General features: G+C 44.3%; 1 protein-coding gene across 4 annotated transcripts in view; it reads left to right on the top strand.

The window, feature by feature from the left end:
* Positions 1-888: 888 nt before the first annotated feature.
* Nfia (nuclear factor I A) overlaps positions 889-15050 on the top strand; it is a 344375-nt gene continuing 330213 nt past the window's right edge. The window contains exons 1-2 of one of the 4 annotated variants that reach the window (XM_028778787.1): positions 889-998; positions 11166-11697. In XM_028778787.1, coding sequence (XP_028634620.1) covers positions 996-998; positions 11166-11697 — 535 coding nt within the window. In that variant the 5' untranslated portion in view covers positions 889-995. Of the gene's footprint in view, positions 999-5738; positions 6039-11165; positions 11698-15050 lie in introns of those variants that run through there. The other 3 variants (XM_028778786.1, XM_028778788.1, XM_028778785.1) reach the window with 3 other exon arrangements.

Genomic DNA, 15050 nt, shown 5'->3' with positions numbered 1-15050 from the left:
CATTGAAGTCTCTGTGACATTTTGCTCCGTCTTGATTTAATGCACCAGAGAGGATCTTTAACTCTCAGTCTACATCAGTGCAAATAAAGGTTAAATCTCTCACCAACCATCATGAACTAGTCTAATAATTCACAAGAGGCTCTGGAAAAAGAAACCGAGAAAGCAGGTGTGCAGGCGTGATTCAAACATGCAAAACCGGCATGACTGCAGGCAAAGGCACTATAATCTTCCCATCTCTAAGAGCCTGCTGCAAGCTCCGCAAGCAGGGAAACTTCCCCTGCGCCAAAACCCGGATCCCAGGAGCCGGGCCTAGCAACTCGGAGGCGGTTCTGCAGCCGGGAGTCCCGACCCGAGCTTGCGCTGAAGGCCGGGGCTCCCATTGGCCACAAGCCGTGGGGGAGGAGGAGACAGCGCGGAGAAGGAGGAGGGGACGCCCGAGCCTGTCCCTGCCCCCTCCGGCCCCTCCGCCTCGTGCGTGGTTACTATGCAAATTGCAGCGATTGCGGAAATAAACAAGGGGGTAGGGAGAGGAAAGAGGGGCTGCTGAAAGGATCGCAACTTCTGCAAAGTCTCTTTCAAGCACACCAGGCAGATCCAGAGAGAATCTGAGAAGCAGCCAGCTCGGGTTAGATTGGATCGCTTTCAAAGACGAGAGAGAGAGAGAAAGAGAGAGAGAGAGATCGCGAGAGAGGAAGAGAGGGAGAGAGGGAGGGAGAGAGAGAGAGTGGGAGAGAGAGGGACAGAGAGAGAGAGAGAGAGAGAGAGAGAGAGAGAGCGCTCTGCCATCCTTGGTAGAAGCCTTTTGATTTGGAGTTAAAAAAAAAATTATCCAAGAAGCCTGCAATTGGCCAGCAGCTTAAAAAAAATCTCTTCCGGGTTTTCAACGGTTCCAAGTTTATTTAGCTATTTTTTTTAATGCAAAAAAAACAGGGACAAGCGATGAAGCAATTCGTCTGAGCATTTTAAAGTTTCTCACGTACTCTTTTTACATTGCAATGGTACGTGGTACATCTTAAACTTTCTATTTTACATTTATAGATATGCGTTATATAAACAACGGTAGAATGGTTATGCTTAACGGTTAAGACTTTAAAATTTTTCTAGCTCGGATATTCACTTAAGTGATTGCTGGGTAAATGTCTATTGTGATGGTTTTCTTTTAAAGATGCAGCTTTGTGGATGGTGTTTTTGTTACGTGCAGCAAAGATCGGGTTCCTTTTTCTTTCTTTCTTTTTTTTTTTTCAGGATTTGAAAAAATTGCTGAGCTTAACAGATTTCTTTCCTCCTAGCGCTTGCTCCGTTCCAGAAAAGGGGGGAGGGGGAGGGGGATCCTGTACGTGCTCTGCTCTGTTAAAGACGTCTGGCCTCTGCTGCAGTCAACCTAACCCGAAAAGAAATGTCTGGACCCGAGAATAATTGACTATTCGATCCTCTAATCAATGGGACAACATGCGAGATTGACAGAAGTTCTATCCAATCACGACAAAGCTTGGGCATACAATGGTTCGTAATAGCCATAGGGGGCGGGGCAAAGGAGATCTGAAGTTCTCTGCAGTTCTGAAGGGGATGGTGTGTAGTTCAAGCTGTCAAAGATACTAGCGCTTCCGGATTTAACAATTACAATAGAAAAGAAGGGTGGTTTTTTGGTTATTGTTGTTTTTAGTTTAAAGGAGAAAAAAGGCTGTTGGGGGTTGCATGGATCCTGTGTGGCTTTTAACTTTGCTGTTTTGGAAAATTCTGCTACAGTAATATTTAACCTTGTATTAGTTGTTATTTTTAGCACTCAGGGAAGTTGGTAACTGGTAGAAGGAGCGGCGATTTAGCTTCTTTGAGAAATATGCCTCAATTTGGGACTGCACTAAGTCCTTCAGAACTTCTCACTAATTCTTTTAGAATCTTTGATGTATCAAAGAAAGACAATGCTTCATAGGTAGATGGACAACTGATCTATAGATTTGAAAAGGAGGAGGGAGGGACTGGATTTTCCTGAATTCTACTGTTTCGGATTATGGTCAGTAGCAAGGAGCATATTAAGAACCGCCAAGTTTACATTTCTTTGTGTTACCACAACAGCCCTACTGGTGGGTATATCCATGGAAGAAAACTGACTCTGGTTAGCTGCAGTCTGGCCTCCTGTTCAAGTCCTTGCCATCTGCATGGTGGAAACCAGCTGCCTTAGTTTGTCTTGGGGATGTAACTTGCAGCCTCAGGTTCAAATCTATCAACCGCCTCCTAATTCTGTAGGGAATACATGGAAAGTAATATGGATTCTTTACTTTTCAATGTGGAGTTAATTCTCATCCAACCATTTCCTGAGGCTTTGGGCCTTCCAGACAAACCTTGTTCAGACACTTGATGTGAAAACTCACTGTGTGCTCAACTCATCAGCATGATTCAATTTGGGATTATATGGACATAAGAGAAATCTGCACACAAGTGGCCAGCAAGTAAAAGGAAAAAAAAAATCAGTGAAGACAGATGCTGGAAAATGCTAGTTAAGAGTTAGTCTTGGTGATAACTACAGAGCAAATGGTATTGTCACTTAGGGGTCCCGGTCATTTTCACTACTTTGGGCATTAAAATCTAAATCACATTAATACAATTTCCCAACTAAATAGAAAGGAGAGGTATTTCAGATGTATGTAGAAGTGAAACTTTATTGACGTAATTTATACATCTAAGAGGATTTCACTAAAGCTGGCAAGGTAACGTTTCTGCAAATAAAACAGTAAATGCAAGGCTGGGCTCTGTGCCAGGCAGAATATGGATAGCAGAGAGCATGGCAGGAACCTCTTTTTTGCAAAGACAATCCGGGTTTCAAGGCAGCCTCCTACCACTTGCAGAATAAACGGTTGGAGTAATGTTTCCAATAAGGCTTTACCCTTTCTAACAATGGGTCACTTATATGATTGCAATAAACTAGTTTTCATATATCACCTGTGTTTCCTACACTCTCTCTTCTCCCTTCTCTTTGCCCCTCCCATCCCTCCCCCCTCTTTCCCAGATCTTCCTTCCTCTCCCTCTCTTAGTATCTCTGTGAACTCTAGACAAGGATTTACTTTTGCAACCTAGAAGAGAGGAGAAAGTTAGAAATGCTTTTTATCCCGGGTCTGTCCTCTAAGGAACATCTGTTTCTTTGTGTGTTTAAATTTATGCCTGTTGGAGAGAAAGTTACCAGAAGCCATTCTGTAACTGTAACTCTTCTACGGTATTTTTCTCAGTCTAGTTTGCAAAGGCTGTAGTTGGAACTGGGCTTTGTAGTGTTTCCCCCGCCTTCCACCCTCCTCCGGAGCGGGGGAGGGAGCGGAGCTGGCACAGATAGGAGAGAAAGCAGGAGCGGATGTGGAGGGCTTTGGTGCTGAACTTGGATCCAGCCCTTGCCTAGAGGGCGCAAACAATCGTCCCATATCCAAAAGTCTTACGAAGGGCGCCAAAAGTTACTTAAGATAATATTGCTAACCGCAGAATGCTGGAAATCGCGGGCACATCCACTGCTGCAACAAAAGAAGTTTCTAAAGTGGAAATATCAGCATTCAATTACTTTCCCCCATTTAAATAAAGAAGACATGGCGACAGGCAGTTATTTAAAAAAAAAATCCCCTTGAGAATCAAAAGTAAAATTCTTTACTGTTTTGAAAAGAGGCAGATGTGAAGTGTATCTATACACCAAAAAAAAAAAAAAAATCCAGTTTGGAAGACAGCTTCCCCAGAGCACACACACGGGACAATAACTTGTCACTGTGCCTCAGTTACATGTTGGGTCCCTCAGCCAGAAACTTCTGTCGAGGAAACTTGGAGAGTCTTGAAGTTATAGATCCCAGCAAAGGGTTTCGTGGCCAGGAATGTTTCTCTAACTCCTCTTAGCTTGGAGGACATTTCTTCCTTACTGAAAGCCACGAGGAACCAAGGAAAGGCGGTTGCTTACTTTGGGAAAATGGACGTCCTAACTAAAGGTTGAAGTTATTACTTTCCTTCAATCCTTAATATGTAATCGGAATAATATGTATTCCAAGAATATTCGAGAGCAGGGGGTGAGTGGGAAAGAATGGATTCTTGAGCATAAATAAGTTCTATACGGACTAAAGAACAAACAAAACTTTAGACTGCCGGCTGCCGCAGCAGAACATTATATTTGGCCTTCTCTAGTTGCATCCTTGCCCACCCCGGAAAAAATCTGAATGAAAGTGGTCCTGCTCCTTCACTCTCTTCTGTCCTTGTCATCTCCACCAGGGAGCAGATCCCCGGTCTGTGTGCCAGTGTCGGAATCTGGGGAGTTTTAAAGAAGGGTTGATAAATACAGAAGGCTGCAAAACTTCTGGAAGGAGAGAAGGAGAAAATGAGAATTTGGAGAAGACAGGTACACTTTTTCTCCCCCTCTGGGAGAAAAGAGAGTCTAGAGAGAAAGTGTTAAGTTTAAAAAAAAGAAAAAAGAAAGAAGGAAGGAAGGACGGAAGGAAAGAAGAAAAGGAAAGCTGGAGGAGCAGGCTTGTTGGCAAGGTGCCAAACCCTAAAACCGTCCCCCCCCCCTGCCAAAACAATACTTTAGCAAACCTAAAATAATTGCAGGAAGCTCTTTTCCATCTTGAGAACTATTACCTGGGGGAGGGAAAAGTGAGGATCCACAAAACGCACCTTTCTAGAGTGTGTCTGAGGAACAGGGACTCAGATGTTAGCCCTAGTCTAGTCCTGGGCTCCCATTTGGGGATACAAACATATTCCTTTCCTAAGGGGGCGACCCTTTCACAATTTTCCTTCTCAGTATACAGAAAAATGTCCCAGTGAAACCACTGTTGTTTCTGATGTGACAGAACTTTTCGGGGGACGTTTGTGTTCAAACCCACCAGCTCCTGAGTTCTGGGAGAGAAGAGCGGTCGCTCATGACTCTCGGCTTTCCTTTCTCCAGACACCCCCCTCCCCCGTAATCTGGGGAATCTTTGGGGTGATCTTACTATTCCCCCCCCCCGCACCCAGATTCTGACTGCTATAGGGCCGTAGCTGTAAAGTTAGCAGGCTTTTGTGCATATTACCTCTGCCGAAGACACTATTCCCACAGAAAGCTTTGCAGGAAAGATTACAATGCTTTGAGCTTTACCGCATTTCAGAGGAAGGGGGGAAAAGTTACCTAGAAGGTCTGATTTTTTACAAGAAATTTGCATACATGCAAATGTACCGCGCGCCCTTCTCTGGGGTTCCTAGGGAACCCACCCGGCGGCCCACAGGGGTGCGGGGCGCCCCGACAAAGTTGCCCCAATCCTCTACCGACGTCCGTGGAGGGCTGCGGCGCGGGTGGGGGAGGGATGGGGAGGAGGAAAAGTAGTTTTGTTTGCTTAAGCACATCCTGTGGCAGCCTATAGCCGCCCGGAGGACACGCTGAAAAACCGCTCCGCGCCGCGTTCCCGGGACCGCGTTGAGCGGGGCGGGGGCGGGGGCCGCGGGGAGGCAGCGGGCGCGGAGCAAGCGGCGGGCGGGCGGGCGAGCGAGCGGGCGAGCGAGCGGGCGGCCGTGCAAGACTGGGGACCGGTGTCAGCTCCGCAGCCGCCCCTCCCCCACCCGGCTCCCCCCACCCTACCCCACCCCACCCCCACCTCCACACCCCCCCCCCCCCCCCCCCCCCCCCCCCGCGGCGGCGGCGCGAGCGGGCGGCGGCCGTGCGGTGCGGTACAGAACGCGGCGCAGGCGGGCGCGCGGGCAGCTCGCGGGCACCCGGCCGGCCGGCGCGGGAGCGGGAAAGGGTGCGCTATGCCTTTAACGCCCGCGTACAGTAGACAGTATAGTGGAGTGTAGGGAAACTCTAGGCGGGGTTAAAGTTCAGCGCGTGGAGCGGCAAGAGCGCTGGCTGCTGCAGTTGAGCCGAGTTGGAAATGTGAACGCAAGAAGCAGGCTTGATTTTTTTTTCCTCCCCCCCCATCTCCTAGCTCTCTCCTCTCTCTCTCTCTCCCTCTCGCACCCACACTCACGCACACCTCCAGCCCGCACACAGACGTGCACGCACCCCCCGCCGCCCGGCAGTTATGTATTCTCCGCTCTGTCTCACCCAGGTAAGAAGCAGCTGCGGGGGGCGCGGGGCGGCCGTGTGCCTCGGCGGGAGCCGTGTCTGCGCGTGTTTCTGTGTGTGTGTGCGCGCGCGTGTGCGGGGGGTGGGGGTGGGGGGGCTGCAGCTTTAAGAAAGTAACTTTGTTTCCATGCGGGTGCATTCCTCCTGCTCGGCCATTTGTGTGGGCACATGGCTAATGGCGCCCTCTTATTAATGCGTTAATTAATATCGGGGAGCCGGACTGCGGAGCGCCGGGCTTTGCGGGCGGGCGCCCCGCACGTGTGTCCCCGGCTGCAGCCCCTGACACGCTGCAATCTGGACTCGGCGGCTGCGGCGCGGAGCGGAGCGCGGTGCCCGCGAGTCCTCCGCTTCCTTCCAGGGAGGGGCGGCTGAGCCCCCCGCAAACCCCGCACGCCGGCTGCACCGGGGCGCCCCTGGTTGCCGGTGTCCTCCCGCGCCGCCGCGCCCCCCACTCCCGCGCCGACGCCCCGAACTCTTACTTTTGTTTAGTGCCAGCTTTGCGGGCCGCCCCGGGGCAGCGCCCCTCGGACGCGGCGGGCGGTGCGAGCATTAGCCCATGGGCTGCGTAGACGCACGCCCCGCGCCGGCCCGGGACCTTGCTGTCCCCGTCTCCTGCCCGCGACCCCCAGGCGAAAGTTTCGGGGTCCGGCCGAGTCCACGCCGCGCAGGCCAGAAAGCCCCCGAGGCCGCGGGTCGGGCCGGGCCGGGCCGCTGCGGGCGGAGTAGGGCTCCGGCTCCAGGGCGAGCAGCGGCCAGGGCCGGATCGGCTGCCCCGCCGCCACCGCCGCCACCGCCTAGGCAATCCCGGGGCGGCTCAGGCAGCAGGACCCCGCAACTTTCCCTGAAGCCCCACTCGCAGCGTGGGGCCTGGCGCCCCTCCGCCTGCCCCTCCTGCCCGAGCCTCCCAGCCCATCCCTCCCGGTCTAGTCTGCACCAGCAGCAAGGAAACACTATTTTGCGGCTCCGGATCTGGTCCCGTTTGAATATATTATTTATTTTCTCTGACTAAAAGGCATAAAGTATCAGAGTGATTTGCGCTAATTTTTCTCTTTAAGCACGAGTCTTTATATGGCTTTAAAATGTTGCACCCTGACCAGTAATCACCTCCATGAAGTTATATGCTTCGAGCACAAGGTTTCTTCATGACTCCCTCAAAAACCCTGCTACCACTGTGTGCCTTCAAAGAGCTGGAGCTAACGGTTTACCGGGAATACTTTGGAAGGCTGGAAGAATCAGTAGCTTTTCCTCTCCACTGTAGATTCTGGATTTATTTCCCATATGACCTCCCTTCTTACTGCAGTATCTAACAGTAATAACACTGGCTATTTGATCTCAGAAGACTCTTAAATGCATCTTTTATGTGGAGATGGTCTGTTTGGGATTTAGGCCTCACATTAATAATGGATAGCAGTTGTTTTAGTTATTGTAAAAGTCCCCCCCCCCCCGCAACTTCCAAAGTTACTATTTTAGTAACTTGTGGAAGTATGGAATGAAACTTCTCCAACCACTTCTGGCAAGGTTCACAATTGCATATGGATAAGATGCAAAGTGTAAGATAATTTGAATGAATTATAGTCTGCAGTGAAAGTGCTGAGATTCAAAGGCTGAAATTCTAGCTGGCAAAAGTTTGCAACACATAGAACTTGTAGATAATACCAGCATGCTGCAATGTCGAGAAAGACCCTCATGGACACAGCGTTGTCTTCTCGAGTGAGATTTGAAAAGATAAAAGTTCTAGTCTTGGGTTGTGTGTTTCAGGAGCATACCTGCGATTCCATGCAGGCCTCAGGCACAGTCAGGTATTTAACAAAGTTAGCTTCTCTTGAGTTATTATCACGTTAAGAAAGTTTTTTTTTCTTCCCCTTTCCCCCCTCCTACACACTTGGCAGCTTTGATTGACGCATTCACTGGGCCTTCACACCACTAAGAGAAACGCTTATTTGGTGTAGTAGTTTGTGAAGAAAATGTACAATAAACAGGGAATAAAGGCTCATTTGTTTTATGAGAGGGTCTTTAAAAGTTGATTTACAATTTATTTAACTTTCTGGAATATTTATAATACGTTAGAGCCAGTTTCAGAAAGAAAAACTTGGGCCGTTTATTGCTCATTTAAAAAATAAAAAGATCCAGTAAGCATGGTGATAAATGCTGTAACTGAAAGAGTAAACTCAGCTTGCTTGTGTGCACTTTGAAGGGGCTTTACCTTGAGAAGGCCAGGCCTCTTCTTTTGACTGAGGATGGGCACATCACAACCAACTCATGTACCTGCCTAAATACTGACAGTTCAGCAGAAATTTATGAGTAAACCTTTCAAAAAAAGAAGTAGTTTCCAGCACTGCCACTATTCTGTGGCTCTTAAACTTGGCCTGTTTTCAAACAGATCCACATTTTAGATGCTGGTTCAAAGTAATGCGGCTTTGAAGCAGGGCCACAGGTTTATTTTTACTAGTGGTCTGTAACGTTCTCACCAACTATGTATGTAAAATACTACTTTTTCTCTCTTCACTATCTTTTGAAATATTACACACTTCATGGTGTTTTGTTCAGCAACATGATCTATAAGGACACACTCCCCACCCCCTTGAATCATTTATGCTTTCCTTGAACATTCCCGTAAATTTTTTTCTTTTCTTTTTTTTTTTTAAAGTTTGAATGTTTGGGGAGATATTTCTGTCAATAAGTTGATTAAGTATAATTGTCATGTGAGTAACGTTACATAGAATGCTGTGTACTTTTATTTGCATCCTAGAAACCTTTGGGGAATAATATATTGTGAATACCTCTGTTGTAAAACTGGGGACGTAGACTGTCCATGATGACTAGCTGACCTTATTCTCAGTTTTTGTCTTTTTTTTTTTTTTTTTTTTTTGAAGTGATACTATGGGCATTTGGTTGGCAGGTGAACACAAAGCTTCTGAGCGTGAACTGATGTAGTTTGCATTTTTTAAGAAGTATTTTGGGAGTTATCTTTGGGCCAAGAGCCACAACTGTTTATTTAGCGTGTTTATTATCATTAATAAGGTAAAGTCTTAGCACAGATATATTATATTTGGAGCTATTTGCACTATAAAATGGAGCTGAGTCTTCAAAATGAAAGCCTCCTTTTGGAGAAGGCTCACTGTGTAATTTAAAGTCGACTTCAGGGACTCTTTCTGTAATGCCACAGAATCATGGTCTCTAGTATATCCTGTATACATCTGGATGTCAGTCAGTATGAAATACATAAAGTTTGTGTGCTTTAGAACATTTTAAGGATGAGCTCAGAATTTGGTAATGTTTAAAGCTTTGTGGTTTGGCATGCACCTTAGCGGATAAACTGCGACTTTTCTTCCAAAGGAATAAAGATTCTCAAACATTACACAGTTTTAAAATGCTAATGGTTTATAGTAAAGAATAATATAATTCTTGTATTTTGTTCTTTCATTCCCAATTTGAAGAATGCACACATGTTAACCAAAGCGCACTACTTTTTTTTTTTTGATCCTTATTTTGAAAAAGACCAAGTTTCAAAAATGAACTTGAGCTATGGAGCCTAAAATTTGTGCAGAAAAAGGGAAAAGGCCAAGTATTATAAAAATTAAATATTCATTATATTATCATACACTTACTTTAAAGAACCCTGTTATATATAATGTTTACATTCTCGGTTAAAATTTATAAAAAATAATTAACAGTTTTAACTATTAAAATATATTACCTTTAGTTAACATTTGACTGTTTAAATTTTTAATAATATTTTGGTAGTGATACTGCCTTTGGTATAACAATTTCTTGTATCTCAACAATGTGTATATGCAGATTTCTCTAACAAACATAAAAAAGAATATATTTTGTATTTATCCACCTTAACTCTTCTTAGGAAGTCGCCAAATGTTCCTCTAGTTTCCTTATCTTCATTTATTTGAAAGTAAATAATTTATCTCGAGGGGCATTTGTGGCAGAAAGCCGTTATATAATATTGGTGTGGTCTGGTTAGTCAAGAGTTGGGTGTTCTCTCTGAGCATTTGTGAACGTTACTGTTTAACTTTTTTTTTTTAAATTTTTATACTTGAATTTTCTAACCAGCATCAACATAAGAGTCACGTATTTTTTAAAGAAAACCGGGTAGCAAAATTCAAATGTTTTAAATTCAATTTCTCTTCAAATTATCCGACTTCTAAAGAGCTCTGTAACGGTTTTCCTCGAGTCTTCTGTTTGCTGATGGGAAAAAACCTGAATTGTTATTTTTAAAAATGAGGCGACATGGTTGGTGGAGCTGACTGCTTCTGAGGGCGTTCTACAGTCCTATCAGAACACTAAATGTGTTCAGTCGCAAGAGTACTGTCACCGTGAGACACCCTGTTTACTCTTGAGCATGGAGCTTTGCTTTGTTTGGTATCCCCCCCCCCTTTTTGTTCTCTTCCCATAGTTCAGTAATGATTTCTTGGGAATAGATCTTTTATTTTAGCCAAATGAATATCAAATCTTCCCTTCTTTTCTGTAGAGACCTGACACATTTTTTTTTTCTAAAATTTTTTTGACAAATTATCTGTAACTATAATATTCAGAAACATAATTAAGATATTACTAAAACACATGAGAGGCAGATCAGAGCCTACATAGACTCTTCAGAGGGAAAGCCTTTGTTTTGACGGTAGAGATGGGTCTTACTCCTAGACTTCCATAAACATTGACTGGCACCTGACTGTTTCGAATTTGCCAATCTGGCGGCCAGGCCCTGGCTGTACTACAAATGGTGAGGTCAAGGCTGGGACAAAATTAGATATGGCCTCCTTGAAATAGGGTTAAAAGTATATATTTCTATAAAGATTTAGATACACAGTGCTTGCTGTGTAAAGGATTTGGGAAGTAGGCCGCACAATAGAATGTACCAAAATGATTAAAAATGCTTAGCAACTTTTTCCTTTCAGATCATAAGCTATGGTACTGAGAATGGATTCCCCTTCCCCTGGTTGCCTTTAGGGATTTTAAGTATGGTTTTTAAAGGTAATATAATACTTGGACCATATTTCATCTGAAATGAGGTATTTCTTTAGGGTAAGTTCCAGAGGCAAGTTGTCTCATTTTGCGTTGGCCGTATTCGTATTTTTGTTTTTATTCTTCTTCCTAGGATGAGTTTCATCCTTTCATTGAAGCACTTCTGCCCCATGTCCGCGCCTTCGCCTACACATGGTTCAACCTGCAGGCCCGAAAGCGAAAATACTTCAAAAAACATGAGAAGCGCATGTCGAAAGAAGAGGAGAGGGCCGTGAAGGATGAACTGCTAAGTGAGAAGCCTGAGGTCAAGCAGAAGTGGGCTTCCCGACTTCTGGCCAAGTTACGGAAAGATATCCGACCCGAGTACCGAGAGGATTTTGTTCTTACAGTTACAGGGAAAAAACCTCCATGCTGTGTTCTTTCCAACCCAGACCAGAAAGGCAAGATGCGGAGAATTGACTGCCTCCGCCAAGCAGATAAAGTATGGAGGTTGGACCTCGTCATGGTGATCTTGTTCAAAGGTATTCCGCTGGAAAGTACTGATGGCGAGCGCCTTGTAAAGTCTCCACAGTGCTCTAATCCAGGGCTCTGTGTCCAGCCCCATCACATAGGGGTTTCTGTAAAGGAACTCGATTTATATTTGGCATACTTTGTACATGCAGCAGGTAAGTGTAATGGGAAGAACCCCTTCTACTTTCTTGTGTGTGTCTCTTCTGCTGGCCTCTGAGAATGCTGAACCATTCCCGACCTCCCCATAGTGCAAACTTAGGACATCATCCAGCCAGTGAGGTTTCAGAGGTATACCAGAGTCAAAACTGCTTAAACAACCTGCTGCCCCTGTTCTGAGGTGCCAGCCTCATTCAGGTATAAAAGCAAAGCTCTCAGAATTCCCCACTCAGGTCACGTATGGTAAGTAATGCTGTCGGAGGTCTTGGGAATCCAATGGATGAAAAGTTGTGGTCACATCTTTTTTTTTTCAAGTCATGGTAAGAGGCTCATGATGACTCTCGTAATAAAGAGTAGGTTTTAAACTGGATTGTGACCTTATTAAAATACATTTAGTTTGTTGTTAGCTGCTTTTCTGTTGGGACTGTTTTCAACCTTCTGAGGCCTCTTGCAACCCCTGCCAAGTAAGAAGTTAGAGGCAAGGTTCCTATCAAAATGCTGGTCACTTATGAAAGAAAGATAATCACATTAATATACAAGCTTAGCAGCTTCGTGTGTGGGAGCTCTCAGTGTTCTCTCAAATGGCTAAGGGAACCCAATCAACTAAATTCTAAGCAAGTGACAGAGGGGTTAATATTAAATGTGACCAGCTGGCGTAGCCCGTCTGAATGCATTGAGAAATCACTATTGGTAATTGATCCATCGACCTACGTTGATTTGTATGAGATTCACTATTGATTTTGAGACATGTCTTTTCCGGAGCGTGCTTCAGAACTTGGAAGAGCTGAATTCAGGAATCAACTGTTGAGAGCTGGGTGAAATAATGCAGCTTTACTTTGTTCTTTTCGTCTTGTTTTAGACAAAGGCTCATTGTGTTACGTGAAAGCTCAGGTCTTGTGTAACTTGTTGACTTTTTATATGTACATATCAGTCTTGCTAGATTGCCTTCATGGCAGTTGCTCAAGCCAGATGGGAGAAAGAAAGTTGTGGAATCCAACCAGTGACTTGTTTAGGAGCACTCTTGTTCTCTCTGTCTCTGTCTCTGTCTCTCTCTCTCTCTGTCTCTGTCCCTGTTTCTCTCTCTTTATCGTGCATGTACATACACACCAGACACACACTCACCCCCCCACACACACACAATGAAGAGAAAAAGATAAAAAAGATACTGCCAGCAATGTTGGCACGATTTTGCAAAAGATTCTTAAAAAAAAAAACCAAAAACAAAAATAACAATAAAACAAACAAACAAAACTTTCAAGGAACCTGGCTAACATTCCACTCTCTGTTTTTTCAATATATGATTTAGAAAGAGAACTTTTGTTACCCATCTGTCCTTACTTAAGAAACTGGAGAAATTGACTTTGCAAGCCTGTCACATCATCATTTGTGTTGGGTTGGCAGGGGCTAGATGTGTGTGTATTTCAGAGGATGTGCTCGGAAAAACGTTTCAAATATTTGGGCTTATTGAAAATGTATATTTGATTATAAGGCATGCCTGTTGCTTTAGCCAGTCCTAGGCAGCAGAAGTTCTAAACAGTTAACAAGTGGCCTTTCCTTAATCCTCCTTAACCTTGATATTCATTTTTCTTGTCTGTAGTAAAAGCAAAGTTAAAGGATTTTTTTTCCTTCTTCATTATTTGTATGTGTTAAATGCCTGAGGGTGTTCCCAGTGCTTTCTTAGTATACCTTTTACATTGGGTATTTATCTTTGCCTATTTAAGAAAAGGCTTTATTAATGATAGTGAATGTTCTGATGGGGCAACTTAGAAACTTGAGAGTGGCAACGATTGATGTAGCATGTGTGCATGTGTGTACTTCCTCCAGAAAAGAACAAAACGGACTTGTCTGTGGAGTATATCTGTCAGTTTGAGCAAGACCCACTCTGGGCTTTTAAGTAAAGCATTTCTCTGAGAATCTCAGGGAAACTACCTTTAAAGACATTTAGCTGTCTTGCTCTTCCCATTCCCTGGTTTACCTTTCTCTGTTGGTGGGTTAGTATTGTGCCGATGCTTCCTTAAGCTAACCGGTTGCTTGGCTGGTGCGATGCTGGAAGGAAGGATGCTGCCGTAATGCCATTTGGGAGGTTGCTTAGGAAGGTTCACATTCTTACAGCTTATGAAAGATTTATTGACAGCCACATGGATCAGACTACCTTCAGTTGGTTTGGTGCTCCTCATGTATCCCAGAATCCCTCCTCAGGCCTGAATACCAGCCAAATGTCTGGCTGCCCAATCCATTGGTTTCCAGAGCACTGCAGTAATGGCTGCCCATGTGCCGGCAACAGAGGCCTTACAAAAAGAAAGTAGTAAAGGCCTTTCATCAGAATATATTTCAAATCTGACTTAAGATATTTTGAAATCTCTTATTTGTGGAAGAGAAGCTGCCAATGCCAATATGAGGTAGATTGGTCAACCTATGTACAGCTGACTTGACAAGCATCTGTTATAATGCCGAAGATTTGTAAACACTAAACAATGTTTTTACCTCCTTAAAAGTTTTGAGAACTTGCCAGTACTGGCAAGAAGCACAGACTCTGAAGTGTTCTTCCCAATCCATGCCAAAACCATTGTGGCCTTTGCACCTGTAATGCATTTTTATTTATATTTCTTTGAAAATGTTCTTTTTTCCCTTCCAAAATGCCTCCCCTCCTCTACACAGCCACCAAACTGAGATTTTTTTTCCTTTTTAAAATATGCACATTGATTATAACTTCATGTACTAGCTGCTTTTTTTTTTGTCAAAACATTAGAATGTGAATACTGGAAGCAAATGCATAATCAAATATTTGTTAAAAGCAGAGGCGATTTTTTTTTCTTATGGCTTAGATATAATAAAAGCCAATGCTTTGACCAAATCCCTAAGTCTGGTGGTATTAGAACTGTGTGAATTTTGTGGCAGATACACAGTAAGAAGCAGAGTGAAAGCAAGTGATTCCATGAGCCTGAGACTTTCCTCTTGTCTATAAAATAACAAAACCATTTTATGTCTTTAATTTGGTCTCTATTTGCATTGTCTTTCCCATGTATTATATGATGACTTGGTGGTATTATGGTATCATGGCAAATGGTTTTCTTTGTGGGCGTGTAACAGTAAAGCTAATTTATGACCAGCCTTTACCAGATGATCTGTATCAGAATCTACAATATACCCGGCACGTGGCAAGGTCACAATTTAAGTTGTTAAGGTCATAACCTTAGCCACCAGGCATTTGACCTTTTAGATAAAGTTAACCTTTGTTCATTAGTAGGCACTCAACCGAGAACTTTCTGGAGAGTTTTTTCTTTCCTTCTTCCTTTCTCTCCCTCTCTTTCTTTCTTTCTTTCTTTCTTTCTTTCTTTCTTTCTTTCTTTCT

The sequence above is a fragment of the Grammomys surdaster genome, unplaced genomic scaffold (assembly GCF_004785775.1).
Source record: "Grammomys surdaster isolate TR1022 unplaced genomic scaffold, NIH_TR_1.0 341, whole genome shotgun sequence".
In the NCBI taxonomy this organism is placed as follows: Eukaryota; Metazoa; Chordata; class Mammalia; order Rodentia; family Muridae; genus Grammomys; species Grammomys surdaster.
This window is presented reverse-complemented; position numbering and strand designations above follow the sequence as displayed.